At 42.7% G+C, this 21493-nt stretch overlaps 2 protein-coding genes and 1 long non-coding RNA gene across 7 annotated transcripts; 2 read left to right on the forward strand and 1 right to left on the reverse strand.

The window, feature by feature from the left end:
* Nucleotides 1-899: 899 nt before the first annotated feature.
* LOC117816318 lies at nt 900-6040 on the forward strand. 3 transcript variants are annotated; one of them, XR_004631926.1, is made up of 3 exons: nt 900-984; nt 1116-1220; nt 1413-2373. It is a non-coding gene; the product is annotated as an uncharacterized LOC117816318 (long non-coding RNA). The 3 variants fall into 3 exon arrangements; XR_004631925.1 differs by lacking the exons at nt 1116-1220; nt 1413-2373 and adding exons at nt 4755-4860; nt 5093-6040 and having other exon boundaries at nt 907-984; XR_004631927.1 differs by lacking the exons at nt 900-984; nt 1116-1220; nt 1413-2373 and adding exons at nt 4540-4624; nt 4755-4860; nt 5093-6040.
* A 6753-nt stretch (nt 6041-12793) lies between these two features.
* LOC117816408 (P2Y purinoceptor 4-like) lies at nt 12794-14615 on the forward strand. The gene is made up of 2 exons (XM_034688658.1): nt 12794-13178; nt 13624-14615. The coding sequence occupies exons 1-2, from the start codon at nt 13021-13023 to the stop codon at nt 14444-14446; spliced, it is 981 nt and encodes a 326-aa protein (XP_034544549.1). The 5' UTR covers nt 12794-13020; the 3' UTR covers nt 14447-14615.
* A 3553-nt stretch (nt 14616-18168) lies between these two features.
* Nucleotides 18169-19740, reverse strand: LOC117816311 (NAD(P)(+)--arginine ADP-ribosyltransferase 1-like). 3 transcript variants are annotated; one of them, XM_034688515.1, is made up of 3 exons: nt 19611-19740; nt 19155-19225; nt 18169-19077 (listed from the first exon to the last, which is right to left on the reverse strand). In XM_034688515.1, exons 2-3 carry the CDS (start codon nt 19209-19211, stop codon nt 18307-18309), a joined length of 828 nt encoding a protein of 275 aa, XP_034544406.1. In that variant the 5' UTR covers nt 19212-19225; nt 19611-19740; the 3' UTR covers nt 18169-18306. The 3 variants fall into 3 exon arrangements, with proteins under 3 accessions (XP_034544406.1, XP_034544405.1, XP_034544407.1); XM_034688514.1 differs by lacking the exon at nt 19611-19740 and adding an exon at nt 19436-19517; XM_034688516.1 differs by lacking the exon at nt 19611-19740 and adding an exon at nt 19482-19504.
* Nucleotides 19741-21493: the final 1753 nt, after the last annotated feature.

The following is a 21493-nucleotide window of genomic DNA, read 5'->3' on the forward strand; positions in this document are numbered from 1 at the left end:
GTCTATGGGCTGAACAAGCTCCGAGCTCTGACTCCGTGACAGACCGGATATTGTTGTGACATAACAAAAACATGGAAGTCTGAAACGGCTCGTTTCACACACATTTACAGAAAGGTGGAGAAATCAGAACAGGGGCAGATGGAATTTTTTCATTCTCGGGGGGTTTGTAGACATGCCAGGGAAACATATTTCAGGTAAAGAACCATTAAAAAGTCCATTTTGCATGATATGTCACCTTTAATGGTTTGAAATTTAAATGTTAGATCTGAAATGAAGAGTTTGAATCGTCTCAGTTGTATTAATATATTCAGCCCATGAATAAGCTACTAATAAACAAATACCATTACAACAGGCTGGAGTTGCATTTGAACTGAGCCCCTCTCTTGCAGAACATTTGTATCTGTGGCACTTGCGTACACATGATTTTGATGTACAAGTAAACACAGAACATTCTGGTGTTGGTGTACGTGCAAGTAAGCAATCATTTATGTTTTGTGTGAACGCAACATCACAGAGTTCAGGGAAGCAACACATAGAAACAATCCAATTGTCCTACATTTTCCTGATAAATGAATCTCAGCCAGCCTGCTTATCACATCGTATGTCACCTGAGGATCTGCATGCTGATTGGCTATCATGGTGCGAATGAGTTAAGTGAGTTGAGCGTTGAAAAATTCACGCCTCACACCTCCAAACAAGAACCTACATCAACTCGATTCCTGAAATTGAATGCATCTCATGGGTGACTCCCTGGTAGAAGGGGAAGGCTGCTGGCTGACGACACTACCAGCTTTGCACCAGATTTTAAATACAACTAGGATATGTTGAAAACAGCTAAATTAATATTATATTGGCCTTTAAATAACTTGCAGACTGGATCTGCCTCTCCTATTTGCTCAGCAGGTGCTTGATGACCTGAGGACACAGGTGTGCCTAACTTGTGGCCACTAGGAGAGAGGGAAAAACAAAACATAAACAAAGCAGGTATACAACACGCACAAAACAATTTAAAGCTAATCACACACTCACAGACGGTGGGGTTGTGATAGAGGAATGATTTCCATGTGTCAGCCTGATGACTGATTTTTTATTTCTGTTTTGAATGATGTCAACAGTGCACCACATAGCAAGAGACTGCAGGGCTTGACTTGGATTATTACAGATCTACTCTCAAACACTGCTCGACAAGAACTCAAGAAGTCTGCTCAACACTTCAGCAGGTTTGAATTATACACAGTGTACCTTTAGATTCATGAGGTGAATTTGTTTGGTTGTGAACGGTTTGGTATCACTGTAAATTTATTTCAATTTCTAGGGTACAAAGCGTAACTGTGCATTATGGACCTTGTCAAATAACATTGATGTATTCTTCATATCTAATCTTCTGATGTTTTGTTTCTTCTTCTTTACAGCCACAAAATGAATACCACCAGTGCAGTGGATGGTTCATCAAGCCACAATGCTGATCAAGACTATGATCCAAACTTAGCCGGCGCTTCTTTGTCAATAAACCTGATCCTCAGTTTTCCTTTGAATAGTTACGTCATCTGGCTGATACTGAGAGCTTCCAGAGAGTCTATAGCCTCAGACTTCTTTTCTCTCAACCTGGCCGTGTCCGAGCTCTTTTTTTCTTTATCCGGTGTGTGGTTTCTGCTTTATGACAAGTTAAAAACTTCCATTTGTGTTTCTGCCTTCATGTTCTCACTTGGCCTTCTCTTTTCAGCACGCCCTCTCTTTCAGTGCTGCATCTGTGTGGAGCGCTACGTAGGGGTTGTGCACCCTGTGTTATATCTGAGGTTTAAACCCTTGAGATACAGGGTGGTCTGTTGTTCTGTTATCTGGCTGATAATTTTGGTTGCATGTTTATACCATGTGCATACATTTTTAAAACATTTGTATCTGTATGCATATTTCATACAAAGTGTGTTGTTGTTCTGTGTGATGCTGTTCTGCTGCCTCTCAGTTCTCTGCGCTCTGAAACGCCCAGGACCAGGAGACAAAGACACGGGGAAGAAGACGAGTAATGCGATGAAGAGGAAGGCTTTTAAAATCATTTCACTGATCATGGTTTTCATGTCCATACATTTCTTTTTGTATGTGGCTGCAATTCCCCTGCAATGTTGTGTGGAGAGGTTCCATTATGTCTTTAATATTTTATCAAGTGTATCTTTAACCACTGGGTTCATTCAGCCACTTCTCTACCTCCAGCGGTCTGGGAAACTTCCCTGTGTGAGAAAGATCTAAATGTCAACATAATTTAATCTAAATATATTGTGTGACATTAATTGTTACAAGAATTTCTGATCTTATTTTGTGAAGATCTATTTCACGTTTGAAATGTTTTGTATAATAGCAAAAGTTTGCAAGTATCAAGCATTGTGTTCCTCTTGTTCTCTTTCATTCTGAATTAAATTCCTGTTAGGCTCATTGATGCTTCAGTGCTTTGTTCTCATCTTTTCTGTTTCTTTGTCTAACACGTACTCAGTTCATTTAATGTTGCACATTCATATGATGACATTTTAACAAAGGCAGGGTAATGTAGAGTCTGCTTGGTACTGTCGTTTGACTGCGTCATGATCAGTAAAACTATTCTTTCTAACATAATGGGATCTTTAATCACCTCAGGTGAGGATTTTAAATGAACCTCTCAACGGTGCACTCTCAAAAACCAGGTTGGCTTCAGTACCAACAGGTGTGTTCTGGTTCACATTCAGTCCCAGTCCTCAAACTGGAGAGAGTCTCTTCACTCAGAGAACTATGGTTAAAGTCTGTAACCTAACGTTCTCTATCATATCCAGACTATCTCTACACTCTGTTACATATTCCATATGTATGGGATCCTGTAGGATAACCTGCAAAGGGATACAGCAGCACCAACTTCCTGTGCACTGTGTATCCTTTGAATGAGACGCTAAAACAAAAACCCATAGGGGTGTGCATTCAAACAAATCACCAACATGTATGTCAACAAACTATACAAATGTACACTATATACAAACCCATATGCCAGAAAGCCTCTCCAGATGAGGTGCTGCTGCCTGAAGCTAAGGTACCAGACGCTACTAAGGCTAGCCTACCTAAGATGCAGGAGGGCCGATGGCATTGCCTACACTGATGAGGCCAAGCCCAAGGACACTGAGACACAGTCCCCACTCAACTCTGGCCCCCAATCTGAAATGTGTGGGCCAGCTGTCTCTCCTGAGTCAATGTGAGCAGTGCAGTGCGGGGAACTACTACCAGAACTACTATAAGGCCCTGAGACTGCATCCTCTGCAATGCTGGGACTCCAGCATGTCCCAACTGAGACACAGGCCTAGATGCTGTAGGTGACTTTGGAGCAGGGACAAATTAGTCTGACATTACTCCTTTGAATGTGCACACAGGTGCCAATTACACAGATAATTTAAAAACATGTTTTCTTTCAGTCACATCAATGTCAGAACCGTCTCCATGCACGTGGTGAAGGGGTGGGGAGCTAAGGGTATTCCAAAAGGTAGAACCTGGAACTCGTACATCCTGCTGCAGAAGACAAGTCTGCGGAACCACCAGTGCCCATTCCAGAAAGTAATCTAGTAGTGAGCATTAGTCAGATTGATAGTTACGAACCAGACACCTCTGCTGATGTCCTGTCTCAACCCACAGGACCATCAACATCTTACACTGTATATGTCAGAAACGTTTTCTTAGTCCCCTTAAATTTAAAATGAGACGGAGTTTAACATCCTTCTTGGGGATGAGAAAAGGCAAACTGAATACGATATCTCTTGGTCATTGTGGAAACCTGTAGGCTTGCACCTAGTGCTGTCCAAGCTGTGAGATGTGCTGCAGCCAGATAGAGGTAGGCTGGGTCTGGGTGCTTGGGCCGGCCTCTTACCTCGGCCCCCTTACTCAGCTTGGCTTTCCCTTGACCTCTTATGTTGCCATGTCAAGCCTTCAAGGTAGTTCTCAGGTCTTCAGAGTCCCAGTTTAGCCCTAATGATGATGCAGGAGGCCTGGCTGCCTGCCCAGTGCTAGGCCATTTGCAACACCTCACACCATTTTCAGAATCACTGCACATTGACCGCACATGAGCCATACTTTCCATCTCCTTCTAACACATTCAGAGACTTTATAGTTCAATGTGGACATGCATGCAGAAAATGCAGTGGGACCCGAAACAAGCCAACGGACTAGCATAGGAACCATGCTGCCTACAAGCGTTTAGGCAGAGTATCGCAACCTGAACTACAATAAGGATTCGTGGAGCATCTTGTGAAGTTCAACTTTAGCAAAGGATTCATAAGAAGAATATTCCCAACCTTTTAGCAAATCAGTGGTATCAGGATTTGGACCAATTTTGCGAAAACATTGAGTCTGTTATGAAGAAGGTTAGGCTAATACCCAGCCTGTGAACACTTCTGCAACTGCTGTATATCTAAATTTTCAAGTGTAACTCCACATGATGATCCATGCAGAAAGACAACTAGGATATGTTGGAAAATAATATTATATTGGCCTTTAAATGACTTGCAGACTGAATCTGCCTCCTCTGTTTGCTCAGCAGGTGCTTGATGACCTGAGGACACAGGTGTGCCGCTCTTGGGGCCACTAGGAGAGAGGGAAAAACAAAACATAAACAAAGCAGGTATACAACACGCACAAAACAAATTAAAGCTAATCACACACTCACAGACGGTGGGATTGTGATAGAGGAATGATTTCCATGTGTCAGCCTGATGACTGATTGTTATTTTTGTATTGAATGATGTCAACAGTGCACTGATTTAGCAAGAGACTGCAGGGCTCAACTTGGATTATTACAGATCTACTCTCAAACGCTGCACGACAAGAACTCAAGAACTCTGCTCAACACTTCAGCAGGTTTGAATTACACACAGTGTACCTTTAGATTCATGAGGTGAAATTGTTTGGTTGTGTAAAGTTTGGTATCACAGTTAATGAGCACTTAGGTCATTTATTTCAATTTGTAGCCTACAAAAAATAACTGTGCATTATGGACTTTTATAACACAGCTAAAGAAAAAGATTGTCAAATAACATTGATGTATACTTCATTTCTATTCTTCTGATGTTTTGTTTCTTCTTCTTTACAGCCACAAAATGAATACCACCAGTGCAGTGAATGGTTCATCAGGCCACACTGCTGATCAAGACTATGATCCAACCTTAACCACCGCTTCTGTGTCAATAAACCTGATCCTCAATTTTCCTTTGAATAGTTACGTCATCTGGCTGATACTGAGAGCTTCCAGAGAGTCTATAGCCTCAGACTTCTTTTCTCTCAACCTGGCCATGTCCGAGCTCTTTTTTTCTTTATCTGGTGTGTGGTTTCTGCTTTTTGTGAAAAAGTTAGAATTTTCCTTTTGTGTTTCTGCCTTCATGTTCTCACTCGGCCTTCTCTTTTCAGCACGCCCTCTCTTTCAGTGCTGCATCTGTGTGGAGCGCTACATAGGGGTTGTGCACCCTGTGTTATATCTGAGGTTTAAACCCTTGAGATACAGGGCGGTCTGTTGTTCTGTTATCTGGCTGATCATTTTAGTGGTGTGTATATACCATGTGCATACATTTCTCAAACCATTGTATATGTATGCATATTTCATACAAAGTGTGTTGTTGTTCTGTGTGATGCTGTTCTGCTGCCTCTCAGTTCTCCGTGCTCTGAAACGCCCAGGACCAGGAGACAATAACGCAGGGAAGAAGACGAGTAATGCGATGAAGAGGAAGGCTTTTAAAATCATTTCACTGATCATGGTTTTCATGACCATAAATTTCTTTTTGTACATGGCTGCAATTCCCCTGCAATGTTGTGTGAAGAATTTTGGTGTCTTCTTAAGCTATTTCACATGTCTATCTTTAACCACTGGGTTCATTCAGCCACTCCTCTACCTCCAGCGGTCTGGGAAACTTCCCTGTGTGAGAAAGGTCTAAATACCTCCAGGACCAGATGGACATAAACATTCATTTCTGATCTTATTTTGTGAAGATCTATTTCATGTTTTGAAATGTTTTGTTTATTTGCAAAAATCAAGCATTGTGTTCCTCTTGTTCTCTTTACTTCTGAATTAAATTCCTGTTAGGCTCATTGATGCTTCAGTGCTTTGTTTGCATCTTTTCTGTTTATTTGTCTAACACTTAGTCACTTCATTTAATATTGCACATTCATATGGTGACATTTTAACAAAGGCAGTGTGGGCTCCACTGAACGAAGCCGTAGTTTTGACGCTCTCAAAATCTCCCAAAAATCCACTCGACAACTCAATGACAAGTTCAACTGTTTACTTAAAAATAATAGAACAGTGCAGAAAGGTGTCAATATTCCAAGTTTTTTTTATCCTAAAAATCCAAAAAGAATAAAAGAGAGCAAGAATGAGAGAGAGAGGTCAAAAAACTGTGTGGCTCCACTCTCTCTGCTTGTCTAACTGCTCATTAATTCAAAAATGAAACTTAACAAGGGGGAGTCACAGCATGCATGCTTTAGCCAACCTTCCAACACATGACAATCTATATCACACATCCACATACCATTTTAATATTATGAATTTTAACTGTTTATCATCCTGTCGTATCTGGACCGCCCGTGATGTGTAGATGTAGAAGGAATCTTCGTGACACTGGCTTGCTTGTTTAGTAATACATTTATTACAAGAAAACAATACCAGTATCGGACAAGCACCGCGGAATGCCTGGAAGACAGCTCTGCAAATCTGCTGACTTCCAGAATGCTGTTGTCCAGCACCTTTTATAGGTCTTTGAGCCAATGACATAGCCTACTGCAAAGCCCAAACTTGTCTTGATCTCTAGTTATTTACTATACCCTCCTGGGCTCTGCTAGCCTAATGGTTACAAACCTTGTCCATGCATGTCACTAAATTGGAAGGGGGTCTCAAACAAATTCCTTGAAAGTCTGGGGCAACATAGGTTTCTCTTTGACTTGTTTTACATCAGTTACTTATTAACTATCAGATACTTCAATCCTTATATTCGTAAACATTTATCCGAATCCTTATAAATGAACTATTCATGAAAAGTATTACTTACAATGTTACAATGTCATTTAGCAGACGCTTTTATCCAAAGCGACGTACGTACAAGAACAAGAACAACACAAGCAAAGATCTAGACAAGAGGAAACAAGATCAGTACGGGTAACAAAGTGCTTCAGGTCCATTTGGGTGCAGGTACTGCCAAGCAGTGTAAAGGCAATGCACAAAAATAGGTAAGGAATTAATTTTTTTTTTTTTCTTGAAATAAGGAACATCTACAATGAAGCAACCAACCAATTTAAGACATTCCGTTATCATCATCAACAATTAACATCAGCACAATAATGACCAAAGTACCAAGTGCTGAGTCACTCCAGACCTGAACACAGACTTGTACATGAACTTAAATTATTATAACACCATGATTTGTATTTAGGGGCTGCATGGTGGTGCAGTGGGTAGCGCTGTTGCCTCACAGCTAGAAGGTTCCTGGTTCAAATCCCCGGCCGGACGGGTGCCTTTCTGTGTTGAGTTTGCATGTTCTCCCTGTGCATGCGTGGGTTCTCTCCGGGTTCTCCGGCTTCCTCCCACAATCCAAAAAACATGCACAGGTTGATTGATCATTCTAAATTGCCCGTAGGTGTGAGTGTGTGCATGAATGGTTGTCTGTCTCTCTGTGTTAGCCCTGTGATAGGTTGGCGACCTGTCCAGGGTGTACCCTGCCTTCCGCCCGTAGCCAGCTGGGATAGGCTCCAGCCCCCCGTGACCCCTAACGGGATAAGCGGTCAAGATAATGGATGGATGGATGGATTTGTATTTAGGCTCCTACAGGCAGGGTAATGTAGAGTCTCTGCTGGGTGATGTTGCTTGACTGTGTCAGGATCAGTGAAACTATTCATTCGGACAGAATGGACCTTTAATCGCCACAGGTGAGGTTTTTAAATGAACCTCAATGGTGCACTCTCACAAACCAGTATTGAGTTCAGTACTGAAAGTTGTGATCTGGTTATCATTCAGTCCCAGGCCTCTACAACCTTCGGTGAGAGATTCTCTGACAAAACAACAGAATTAAGACCAAAAGAAAGAGACACAGAGAGAGAGAGAGAGAGGCGGAAAAGAGAAAGGGATGTCAGCTAATGTTTAATATGGTCCTCTGCATGTATTAGAAGTGAAACGTAATGTACTGGGAACTGGTCGTTTAGCAGTCAAGTCATTGTCTGGTAATATTCTTCAAAGTCCAAAGTAAGGTCCATGTATTTGGCAGATCATGACACTGTTGTGTACCTAAATCTTATTTAAGGGTGTTGACATTAAAGTTAAAGCCATGAGAGAAATATACAGTGAAACAATTTGCAGGGAATGTTTGTTACTCTTCAGGCGTAATGTTGAATTACAATACAACATCTTGGGGAAATCTGTCTTGGACTCAAGTGACGCATACGCTCAGCTGCCTCCAATAACAATGGTACCAATACATTTTAAAACATCAATAAAACAATAAGCCCCACAGAGAGACACATACCACGAAAACCTCAAATAACAGATGTTGCACAATATTCACATTGCACATGAAAATAGCATAAATAAGAGAAAGCTAAAACAAAAAGAGCCAAAGAGTTTAGCAAGTTGGATGGCCACAGCTTCCACATTGTACCAGAGACAACACAGAGTACAGATCTTGATATCTTGTTTGAGGTTCCTAGTTTTTTCCAGAAATTGTTGCAGACTTAGCCTAATGGTTAAGTTGCACGCCTATGAATCAGTTGGCCCGGGTTCGAGTCCAGCCTAACGCTTGGGCAGCAGTAGCTCAGTCCATAGGGCCTTGGCTTGGCAACCGGAAGGTCGCCAGTTCATGTCCCAGCATGGACGAAGTTTGGCAAGTGGACTGGTGGCTGGAGAGTTGCTGGTTCACTTGCCTGGGCACATCAGGTGCCCTTGAGCAAGGCACCGCACCCCCAACTGCTCGGTTGTGTCCATGTTCATCAGCCTGACCCTCAGCCTTCCTTTGAATAGTTACGTCATGTGGCTGATACTGAGAGCTTCCAGAGAGTCTATAGCCTCAGACTACTTTTCTCTAAACCTGGCCATGTCTGAGATCTTTTTTTCTCTATCTGGCGTGTGGGTTCTGCTTTATGAAAAGTTGAAATTATTATCATGTATGATAACCTTTCTGTTCTCACTTGGCCTTCTCTTTACAGCACGCCCTCTCTTTCAGTGCTGCATCTGCATTGAGTACTACGTAGGGGTTGTGCACCCTGTGTTATATCTGAGGTTTAAACCCTTGAGATACAGGGCGGCCTGTTGTTCTGTTATCTGGCTGATTATTTTGGCGTCTTGCTTGTACAGCCCATTCACCTTTTTTAAACCATTGTATATGTATGCATATTTCATCCAAACTGTGTTGTTGCTTGGTGTGATGCTGTTCTGTTGCCTCTCAGTTCTCCGTGCTCTGAAACGCCCAGGACCAGGAGACAAAGAGACGGGGAAGAAGACGAGTAATGCGATGAAGAGGAAGGCCTTTAAAATCATTTCACTGATCATGGTTTTCATGACCATAAATTTCTTTTTGTACATGGCTGCAATTCCCCTGCAATGTTGTGTGAAGAATTTTGGTGTCTTCTTAAGCTATTTTACATGTCTATCTTTAACCACTGGGTTCATTCAGCCACTCCTCTACCTCCAGCGGTCTGGGAAACTTCCCTTTGTGAGAAAGGTCTAAATACCTCCAGGACCAGATGGACATAAACATTCATTTCTGATCTTATTTTGTGAAGATCTATTTCATGTTTTGAAATGTTTTGTTTATTTGCAAAAATCAAGCATTGTGTTCCTCTTGTTCTCTTTACTTCTGAATTAAATTCCTGTTAGGCTCATTGATGCTTCAGTGCTTTGTTTGCATCTTTTCTGTTTATTTGTCTAACACTTAGTCACTTCATTTAATATTGCACATTCATATGGTGACATTTTAACAAAGGCAGTGTGGGCTCCACTGAACGAAGCCGTAGTTTTGAAGAATTAAAGTGAGCAACAATGAGAGAGAGAGGTCAAAAAACTGTGTGGCTCCACTCTCTCTGCTTGTCTAACTGCTCATTAATTCAAAAACGAAACTTAACAAGGGGGAGTCACAGCATGCATGCTTTAGCCAACCTTCCAACACATGACAATCTATATCACACATCCACATACCATTTTAATATTATGAATTTTAACTGTTTATCATCCTGTCGTATCTGGACCGCCCGTGATGTGTAGATGTAGAAGGAATCTTCGTGACACTGGCTTGCTTGTTTAGTAATACATTTATTACAAGAAAACAATACCAGTATCGGACAAGCACCGCGGAATGCCTGGAAGACAGCTCTGCAAATCTGCTGACTTCCAGAATGCTGTTGTCCAGCACCTTTTATAGGTCTTTGAGCCAATGACATAGCCTACTGCAAAGCCCAAACTTGTCTTGATCTCTAGTTATTTACTATACCCTCCTGGGCTCTGCTAGCCTAATGGTTACAAACCTTGTCCATGCATGTCACTAAATTGGAAGGGGGTCTCAAACAAATTCCTTGAAAGTCTGGGGCAACATAGGTTTCTCTTTGACTTGTTTTACATCAGTTACTTATTAACTATCAGATACTTCAATCCTTATATTCGTAAACATTTATCCGAATCCTTATAAATGAACTATTCATGAAAAGTATTACTTACAATGTTACAATGTCATTTAGCAGACGCTTTTATCCAAAGTGACGTACGTACAAGAACAAGAACAACACAAGCAAAGATCTAGACAAGAGGAAACAAGATCAGTATGGGTAACAAAGTGCTTCAAGTCCATTTGGGTGCAGGTACTGCCAAGCAGTGTAAAGGCAATGCACAAAAATAAGTAAGGAACTTTTTTTTTTTTCTCGAAATAAGGAACATCTACATTGAAGCAACCAACCAATTTAAGACATTCCGTTATCATCATCAACAATTAACATCAGCACAATAATGACCAAAGTACCAAGTGCTGGGTCACTCCAGACCTGAACACAGACTTGTACATGATCTTAAATTATTATAACACCATGATTTGTATTTAGGGGCTGCATGGTGCTGCAGTGGGTAGCGCTGTTGCCTCACAGCTAGAAGGTTCCTGGTTCAAATCCCCGGCCGGACGGGTGCCTTTCTGTGTTGAGTTTGCATGTTCTCCCTGTGCATGCGTGGGTTCTCTCCGGGTTCTCCGGCTTCCTCCCACAATCCAAAAACATGCTCAGGTTGATTGATCATTCTAAATTGCCCGTAGGTGTGAGTGTGTGCATGAATGGTTGTCTGTCTCTCTGTGTTGGCCCTGTGACAGGTTGGCGACCTGTCCAGGGTGTACCCTGCCTTCCGCCCGTAGCCAGCTGGGATAGGCTCCAGCCCCCCGTGACCCCTAACGGGATAAGCGGTCAAGATAATGGATGGATGGATGGATTTGTATTTAGGCTCCTACAGGCAGGGTAATGTAGAGTCTCTGCTGGGTGATGTTGCTTGACTGTGTCAGGATCAGTGAAACTATTCATTCGGACAGAATGGACCTTTAATCGCCACAGGTGAGGTTTTTAAATGAACCTCAAAAGTGCACTCTCACAAACCAGTATTGAGTTCAGTACTGAAAGTTGTGATCTGGGTATCATTCAGTCCCAGGCCTCTACAACCTTCGGTGAGAGATTCTCTGACAAAACAACAGAATTAAGACCAAAAGAAAGAGACACAGAGAGAGAGAGAGAGAGAGGCGGAAAAGAGAAAGGGATGTCAGCTAATGTTTAATATGGTCCTCTGCATGTATTAGAAGTGAAACGTAATATACTGGGAACTGGTCGTTTAGCAGTCAAGTCATTGTCTGGTAATATTCTTCAAAGTCCAAAGTAAGGTCCATGTATTTGGCAGATCATGACACTGTTGTGTACCTAAATCTTATTTAAGGGTGTTGACATTAAAGTTAAAGCCATGAGAGAAATATACAGTGAAACAATTTGCAGGGAATGTTTGTTACTCTTCAGGCGTAATGTTGAATTACAATACAACATCTTGGGGAAATCTGTCTTGGACTCAAGTGACGCATACGCTCAGCTGCCTCCAATAACAATGGTACCAATACATTTTAAAACATCAATAAAACAATAAGCCCCACAGAGAGACACATACCACGAAAACCTCAAATAACAGATGTTGCACAATGTTCACATTGCACATGAAAATAGCATAAATAAGAGAAAGCTAAAACAAAAAGAGCCAAAGAGTTTAGCAAGTTGGATGGCCACAGCTTCCACATTGTACCAGAGACAACACAGAGTACAGATCTTGATATCTTGTAGTGACGTTCCTAGTTTTTTCCAGAAATTGTTGCAGACTTAGCCTAATGGTTAAGTTGCACGCCTATGAATCAGTTGGCCCGGGTTCGAGTCCAGCCTAACGCTTGGGCAGCAGTAGCTCAGTCCATAGGGCCTTGGCTTGGCAACCAGAAGGTCGCCAGTTCATGTCCCACCATGGACGAAGTTTGGCAAGTGGACTGGTGGCTGGAGAGTTGCTGGTTCACTTACCTGGGCACATCAGGTGCCCTTGAGCAAGGCACCGCACCCCCAACTGCTCGGGGTGCGCTGGTTGATGGCAGCACTCTGACATCTCTCCCTAACTGCATGTCCACTGCATGTTTGTGCATAAAATTGTATGTATATACACCAAACTGTACGTGTAGCATGACCAAAAAATAACACAAGTGGAAAAATTGAATTTCCCTTCATAAAGTATGTTTCTTTCTTCTTCTTCTTAAATCACCCTGAGCATCAGGCCCATGTCGATCAAGTCCTCCAGAGACTCTTGGAAAGTAAATCGTACATTGAGGCGGATAATTGCGAGTTTCCCTCCAGCAAGATCAGTTCTTTTGTTTTGGATATTGAGAGGGGACAAGTTGAGCCAGCTAAACCTGTTGTCTCTAGTGACCTTTGCCCTGCAGCTGAACCCCCACCTTGATTCTTGACCACCACCAAGCATTCCCCCTTGGATTTTTGACACCAGGGATGGGGCCTTCAGTACCTTGTGATTGGGAGGGTTCTGGTCCTGAGGAACGTGCACTGATTCCCTGGTCGGTCATATTGGCCTCGGACATGGTGAGGGAGTTTCACAGGGCTCACCCTGAAAGGCCCGGGGGGTCGCCTCCGGTAACAAGGGGCATACTGTGAGGTTCCTTTCTTCCTCTGTTTCCTTTCCTCGTGTGTTTTTAGTCTCTGCTCACCTGCTGCACATCTGCTATCAATCACACCTCAACACATATTTCAAAGCCTGGGAGACCTAGATTTTCATATGTCAGCCTGTTGAATGATTGTTATTGTTGTAGTGTATTTGACTATGCCAACAATAAACAAAATATGGAGTGCCTGCAGGGTTATAGGTGTGTCAGTTGAGATCAATTCTTTATTCAGTGCTCAGCAGGACTCTAGATCATCACTCAGCACCAGGTCTAAATCAGGTTTGAATGAAAGATCATTCGATTTACAGGGTGGATCTGTTGAGTTGTTTACAATGTGATGCTGTGATTAAGTGTGTTTTTTTTAGAACAAGTGTGAATTTTCGTCTGTTTTCTGGTTCGAGCCTCTGAAGCTGTCATCTCTTCTTCTTTGCAGGAACAACATGAACACCACCATCGCAGAGAACTTTTCATCAAGCTCCTCTGATGAGTCTTACATATGGCCAATTGTGTCCATGTTCATCAGCCTGACCCTCAGCCTTCCTTTGAATAGTTACGTCATGTGGCTGATACTGAGAGCTTCCAGAGAGTCTATAGCCTCAGACTTCTTTTCTCTCAACCTTGCCATGTCTGAGATCTTTTTTTCTCTATCTGGCGTGTGGGTTCTGCTTTATGAAAAGTTGAAATTATTATCATGTATGATAACCTTTCTGTTCTCACTTGGCCTTCTCTTTACAGCACGCCCTCTCTTTCAGTGCTGCATCTGCATTGAGTACTACGTAGGGGTTGTGCACCCTGTGTTATTTCTGAGGTTTAAACCCTTGAGATACAGGGCGGCCTGTTGTTCTGTTATCTGGCTGATTATTTTGGCGTCTTGCTTGTACAGCCCATTCACCTTTTTTAAACCATTGTATATGTATGCATATTTCATCCAAACTGTGTTGTTGCTTGGTGTGATGCTGTTCTGTTGCCTCTCAGTTCTCCGTGCTCTGAAACGCCCAGGACCAGGAGACAAAGAGACGGGGAAGAAGACGAGTAATGCGATGAAGAGGAAGGCCTTTAAAATCATTTCACTGATCATGGTTTTCATGACCATACATTTCTTTTTGTACATGGCTGCAATTCCACCGCAATGTTGTCTGAAGAAGTTTCATGATGTCTTTAGCCTTTTCATAACTGTATCTTTAACCACTGGGTCTATTCAGCCACTCCTCTACCTCCAGCGGTTTGGAAAACTTCCCTGTGTGAGAAAGATTTAATTACTCCAGGAACATATTCCTATGCATCCAAATATACATTTCTGATCTTATTTTGTGAAGATTGATGTCATGTTTAAAACATTTTTGTATATAAGCTTGAGTTTTCAAGAATTGCGCATTGTGTTCCTCTTGTTCTCTTTACTTCTGAATTAAACTTCTGTAAAGCTCATCAATGTTTCAGTGCTTTGTTTGCATCCTTTCTGTTTTTATTCTTTTCTGGGAAATTGAGTCCCTAATTAAGGAGACACATGAAGATCAGCCAGATCCTGATAACCCACAATATGTCCCGGATTCAGTCAGGTCTCTGGTTCCTCTCTGGTTCCTCAGTGGATTCTGTCAGCCCGTTTTTCCTGCCACCCTGGCATCAATTGCACCCTGTAAATGGTAAAACGCCATTTCTGGTGGCCCACCATGGATGAAGATAACCAGTCTTTTCTCCTGGCCTGTTCAGTTTGTGCAGAGTAAACCTTCAAATTGCCAACCTGCTGAATTACTCAGACCTCTCCCTGTTTCTAACGTCCATGGTCTCATATAGTCATTGGTTTTGTAACTGGCCTCACTCCTAACAAGGTCACACAGTAATACTAACAATAGTTGATCAGTTCTCCAAGGAAGCTAATTTTGTAGCATCCCCAAACTCCCATCAGCCAGAGAAACTGCAGATCTCTTCACCACCCATGTTTCCCGCCTTCACGGCATTCCTCAGGACATTGTGTCTGACAGAAGTCCTCAGTTCATATGTGGCATTGTTTCTATCAAGCTTTGGGTGCAACTGTGAGCTTAACTTCTGGCTTTCATCCTCAGACCATCCTTCATCCTTCATCCCTCAAACCCTTCTACCTGGAGCTCAAACCACCCATTGATGGAATATGCCCACAACTCCCTCATCAGCGCAGCCACAGGTACATCCCCATTTGAAGCATCAATTGGTTCTCAGCTGAAACCTGTTGTCTCTAGTGACCTTTGCCCTCCAGCCGAACCCCCACCTTGATTCTTGACAACCACCAAGCATTCACCTTTGGATTTTTGACACCAGGGATGGGGCCTTCAGTACCTTGTGATTGGGAGGGTTATGGTCCTGAGGAACGTGCACTGATTCCCTGGTCATTCATATTGGACTCGGACATGGTGAGGGAGTTTCTCAGGGCTCACCCTGAAAGGCCGGGGGGGTCGCCAGGAGGCTCCGGTTATAGGGGGCAATACTCTGAGGTTAATTTCTTCCTCTGTTTCCTTTTCCTGTGTGTTTTTAGTCTCTGCTCACCTGCTGAACATCTGCTATCAATCACACCTCAACACATATTTCAAAGCCTGGGAGACCTAGATTTTCATATGTCAGCCTGTTGAATGATTGTTATTGTTGTAATCTATTTGATTATGCCAACATTAAACATAATATGGAGTGCCTGCAGGGTTATAGGTGTGTCAGTTGAGATCAATTCTTTATTCAGTGCTCAGCAGGACTCTAGATCATCACTCAGCACCAGGTCTAAATCAGGTTTGAATGAAAGCTCATTAGATTTACAGGGTGGATCTATAGAGTTGTTTACAATGTGATGCTGTTGTTTACTTCTTGTAAAACAGTTCAATTAAGTGTGCTTTTTTTTAGAACAAGTGTGAATTTTCGTCTGTTTTCTGGTTCGAGCCTCTGAAGCTGTCATCTCTTATTCTTTGCAGGAACAACATGAACACCACCATCGCAGAGAACGTTTCATCAAGCTCCTCTGATGAATCTCTGATGATATCAATAGTGTCCATGTCGTTCAGCCTGACCCTCAGCATTCCTTTGAATAGTTACGTCATGTGGCTGATACTGAGAGCTTCCAGAGAGTCTATAGCCTCAGACTTCTTTTCTCTCAACCTGGCCATGTCTGAGATCTGTTTTTCCTTATCTGGCATGTGGGTTCTGCTTCATCAAAAATTAAAATTTGTATCAATTATCTCAAGATAACGAGAAGATGAGGGTTTAGGGTTGGGTAGGGTAAGAGTTTGGGTAGGGTTAGTGTTAGGATTAGGGTAGGGTTAGGGTTAGGGTAGGGTTAGTGTTAGGGTTAGGGTTAGGGTAGGGTTAGTGTTAGGGTTAGGGTAGGGTTAGGGGTAGGGGTAGGGTTAGGGTAGGGTTGGGGTAGGGTTAGTGTTAGAGTTAGGGTTAGGGGTAGGGGTAGGGTTAGGGTAGGGTTAGAGTTGGGTTAGGGTAGGGTTAGGGTTGGGTTAGGGTTAGTGTTAGGGTTAGGGTAGGGTTAGGGGTAGGGTTAGGGGTAGTGTTAGGGTTAGGGGTAGGGTTAGGGTTAGGGTAGGGTTAGGGTTGGGTTAGGGTTTGGTTAGGGTTGGGTTAGGGTTAGGGTAGGGTTAGGGTAGGGTTAGGGGTTGGGTTAGGGTTGGGTTAGGGTAGGGTTAGGGTTGGGTTAGGGTTAGGGTAGGGTTAGGGTAGGGTTAGGGGTAGGAGTAGGGTTAGGGTTGGGTTAGGGTAGGGTTAGGGTTGGGTTAGGGTTAGGGTAGGGTTAGGGTAGGGTTAGGGTTGGGTTAGGGTTAGGGTAGGGTTAGGGTAGGGTTAGGGTTGGGTTAGGGTAGGGTTAGGGTTAGGGTAGGGTTAGGGTCCTAGCTTAAATCAATGAAAAGAGAGCATCACAAAGGAGCAGCGCGACTTTTGCTGGGAAAGTTCAGCAACGTCATGTGACGCCTGCGTCTCTAATTACAGACACCCCTGGTCGCAAGTCAGCGGCGCTCTTGCATGTGAGCGGGGGGGCGTCGTTTTGGAGGAGCTCTGAGGGGAAGAGGGGAGGGGTTAGACGGAGTCCTGAGGAAATGCTACATTCAAATTCATGCTAGTTTTCCGAGACTGCCAACCCCAGCTTTAATATTTCAAAATAAAAAATGTAAGCAAAAAAACCCACACATGGTGATTGTTTACATATACCACATGAAGCAAGATGGCAGGCTCTTCGTTTGTTTACGTCTGCTCAGTAATGTAAGGTTTGATTGAATGTTTTAGAAGGAAACCTCGCTGTGCTTCATCATTATACCGCTGCGTGTACTTAAATAATTATAATACACTGAATTGTTTTTAATTCTCCAATCACTCCCTCATCATAATGTTCCTCTTTGGTTTCTGACAGGCGTTTCCAACCGTATCTGCATTGTCATGAGGACAGATATGTTCAAAAACACCTCTGATGTGGTTTAAGTTGTGGGTGTAAGATATCTGGTGCTGCTTTGTTTAAAAGCTAAATTAGAAAAGTTCTCAGATTTTTTAAAACCTCAAATTTACAGGCTTTATATCACCATTCTTTTATTATCTCATGTTATCTGCAGATTCTTTATTTCTAAAACTAATCCATTTCTTATTTGCTATACAACCAATCTCTTACTTAAAAATAATCCCCAGAGTCATGACCTGGCTTCAAAGCTAAAAATACAGTATTTCGATCCAGCATTCATGATGATGTCCTGTATCTGAATCTTATTAGAAAGTGCAAAACATTGAAGTAAACTGTAGTTAGGAATACTACAAATGAAATAGATAATCTGAGATAATGTACGTTGCTCTTCAGGTAGAAGGTATAGGTCAGACTTAACACTCCAACAGGTGAGTTTCTCCAGATTAAAGTGACACAGAGCATTTAAATTAATGGACTTTTACCTAAAAATAACAGAAGGGAACCTCTGTAAAAACAATAACTGATACACATTATTCCTTGGTGACAAAAGAGATCAGGGCTCCACACAAAAATGTAGTTTGCATTTATTTTTTAAGTGACAGTTTTAGCGTGACGTAGGACATTCATCTCTCCCCCAGACTTTGGCAAAACAAAAAATCTGCATCATAATAGTAAGTCAAATTCTCATCAAGGTTTTCTCCATTATTATTTCAAAAAAAGAGCACAATTCAAATTGGACAGAGTCTTTCCCATGCTCTTCAGTCTATACACCACCTCACATGGTAGACTCTTCTGCTCCGATCTCCTCTCGACCCTCGTGACTTTGAAGACCTCATACGGAGGGATCAGGGCTTCTCTCTCCGCCTCTCCCAGCTTTGAGTACAGCGACACATCCGCTCCAAAGCATGTGACCACCTCAAAGCACGACTTGTCGCCAAACCTCTGCGAGCTGGGGTACCAACCCATGGAGCTGGAGGTGAAGGAGCCGAATCGGACCGGCTTGTTGAGGACATCTTGTCTGAAGTAGCCATTGACTCTCCTGTAGCCGGTCAGACACCTGTCCTCTGCAGGTTTTCGAGCGTTGAGGGTTTGGAGTGCGTCTGTGAGGAAATAGTGCAGCGAGTGATACCTGAATGTGGTCTTGTACTCAGATTTCTGTGTCCTCACTGCATCGTTGAACTCCAGATAGACTTGTGGCTTGTCGAGGCTGTAGGCATAGATAGCCATGACCTGTTCCTTCCCCAGAGAGGAGGAGGAGGGTCGTCTTCCTTTGTGACGCTTCCACTTTTTGTTGTAGTATTTCTCGGCTTCACTCCAGGCCAGGGTGAAGTTTTTGTCTTTGTTCCTCTCGTTCAGGAGGTACTCCTTCTTCACTCTGTTCTCCATCTTATCTTTGCAGCCATCGTACATGTCGTCAACAGCGTTTGGAGCCATATCGAGAGGAGCTTGAGTGTTAAACCCAAGAGCTGTGGAGATCTGAAAAACATAAACAGTGAAATCAAAATCCTGCGTTCAGATTCACAGCTTGGAGAGGATCAACACACTTGACCTGCCTTTAAGAATCCTAAAGAGGCTCCAAATGTCAACAACAGCGTCGGCCAAGCTGCCATCTTTGTTCTGAAACCTGCACACACAAAGGATTCTTTTTAGATTACACAACTTTTTTGGTTAAATCACAGTTTTTCAGTCATAATCTCTAACTGTCAGAGTCTTGAATATAAACCTGGTTCAGGCTTATGGCAGCACTTTATAAAACATGTTATCTCTGTATACTTCTTGACCACACTCTTTGATATATTATTCACAAAAATCCAACATGAGCAAAGCACTCAACATTTAGCAAGTAGCAGTGACAAGAAAAACTTCTGCCAGGCAGAAACCTGGAGCAGAACCAGACTCATGTTGAAGAGCCGTCTGCTGCAACCATGTTGGATTTGCAGAGAGAGGGAGAAGAGGAGAGACAAGCAGACTTAAAAACAACGAAGACATGAAGGCTCTTATTCACTCACCACTCTTCAGATCTCACAGGTTGTTCAGCTGAGCTCTTGTTGTCTCTCTCCAGCTGCAGGCTGTTCCAATCAGGGGAGGGATCTTCTTTGGGGCTTTCTCAAGCCACTCCCACCTTGTTTGCCTGTTCCATAGAGGAGTGTGTAACCCTGCACAGATGCAGGCTCTCTGACCAGGTGTAACATCCTCCTGGTAGACGCTCAGTTAATTCAATTTCTGTGTTTTAACCTGGATGGACTCAAACTGCTTTAATCAATCATACTGATGTACAAGTCTTTAACATCACAATATATTCAGAATCTAATCAATCAAGCTTTATTTGTATAGCTCCAAATCACAACAAACATTATCTCAAGACTCTTTCACAAACAGAGCAGGTCTAGACCACTCTATGTCAAATTATGAACAGAGACCTAACACCAAGACAGGGTAAGACTCAGTCTGACCCCACCTTAATCCACCATGAGCATTGCACCTCGCAGTATTTAGCTAGTTACAGTGGCAAGGACAAACTTCCTTTAACAGGCAGAAACCTTGAGCAGAACCAGACTCATGTTAGACACACATCTGCTGAGACCGAGGAGGAGAATAAGAGAGAGATGGAGTGGTGATAGTGATGAGACGAGTAGTAGAAGCTGTTGCCGCTGGAGTCCAGCACGTCCGTATCAGCTGGAGTCCAGAACGTCCACAGCAGGAGGACGTCTACGTCAGCTCAGAGGAACCTACGAGACAAGGGAGCTCAGGGACTCCAGAAAGGTCTATGGTTAGTAACTTTCAATGGGACAGGAAGAGTTAAAGTAAGTGATGAGGGGGTTGGGGGAAAGAGGGTGAGATAGGATCACAGTGTGTCAGTGCCCCAGTTCCCCCGGCAGTCTAAGCCTATAGCAGCATAACTAAGAACTTTTACATTTGCAATTACATAGAAAAAGATTAGATCAGATTATAAACATCCGGTTGAATTAGACATTAAGAAGTCTATGAAATAGAAAATAAGGAGTTTTTCTCTTATTGTGGAGAGTCTGCCAAACAGATATTTGTGTATACTCCTTATTATATGAGTGCCATGTTAACACGGTTACATAAATATCTTGTGTTTGTGAGAGTGAGGAGAATTCTTCTCCTCCATCGTGATGAAGTGTGCTTCATTCAGCTGTGGGCGTGACTCCAAACACAGCGGAGAGGAAGTCAGGAGAAGCCCCCGTTTCTGTGATTGTATTGAACTATATTAGTCTGCACATCTTGAAAAAAGGCAGTGTGGGTAGCTAGGGATATCCAGATAACACCTTAGATGTGACTGTGTCAGGAGGCTACCCCTGAGTTTAGTCACACAGCTCAGGTTTGAATGCTTTCAACTGTTATTTGCAATAGCAGTCGGACATAGTTTGAGTTTGGCGTCTCGGCTCTGACCTCGTCAATCCTTGCCGTTTTATTTTTACACACAGAAATATCTTCAACCACTTAGATGGAGCCTGCAGGTGGAGGTAGACTGAAGAGCACAGCACTTATGCATGGCAGCAGTGGGAATGACAGAGGCTTGCAGGCTTTGCTCTAAAACCATTTGAATGTTTTTAAGTTTGAAACTTCTGCAATGGCTACAAGCATCACTTTTATCAAACTGTTTATCTTTTTTAGTGAGGATTTAGTCGTTCCATGTGGTAAATGGTAGATGGGGTGTTCAGATTTTTTAAAATTTTATTTTACCTTTATTTTACCAGGAATAGTCACATTGAGATACAAAGTCTCTTTTACAAGGGAGTCCTGGCCAAGACAGCAGCATAAAAAGTTTCACAAAATAGAACAGGACAAAACAGTAACAAGTAACTATTACATCGATTTATAAATTAGCAGTGTTAAGCTCTAAAACATGAGCACAAGCTGATCAGAT

Source organism: Notolabrus celidotus, chromosome 7 (genome assembly GCF_009762535.1).
Source record: "Notolabrus celidotus isolate fNotCel1 chromosome 7, fNotCel1.pri, whole genome shotgun sequence".
Lineage (NCBI taxonomy): Eukaryota > Metazoa > Chordata > Actinopteri > Labriformes > Labridae > Notolabrus > Notolabrus celidotus.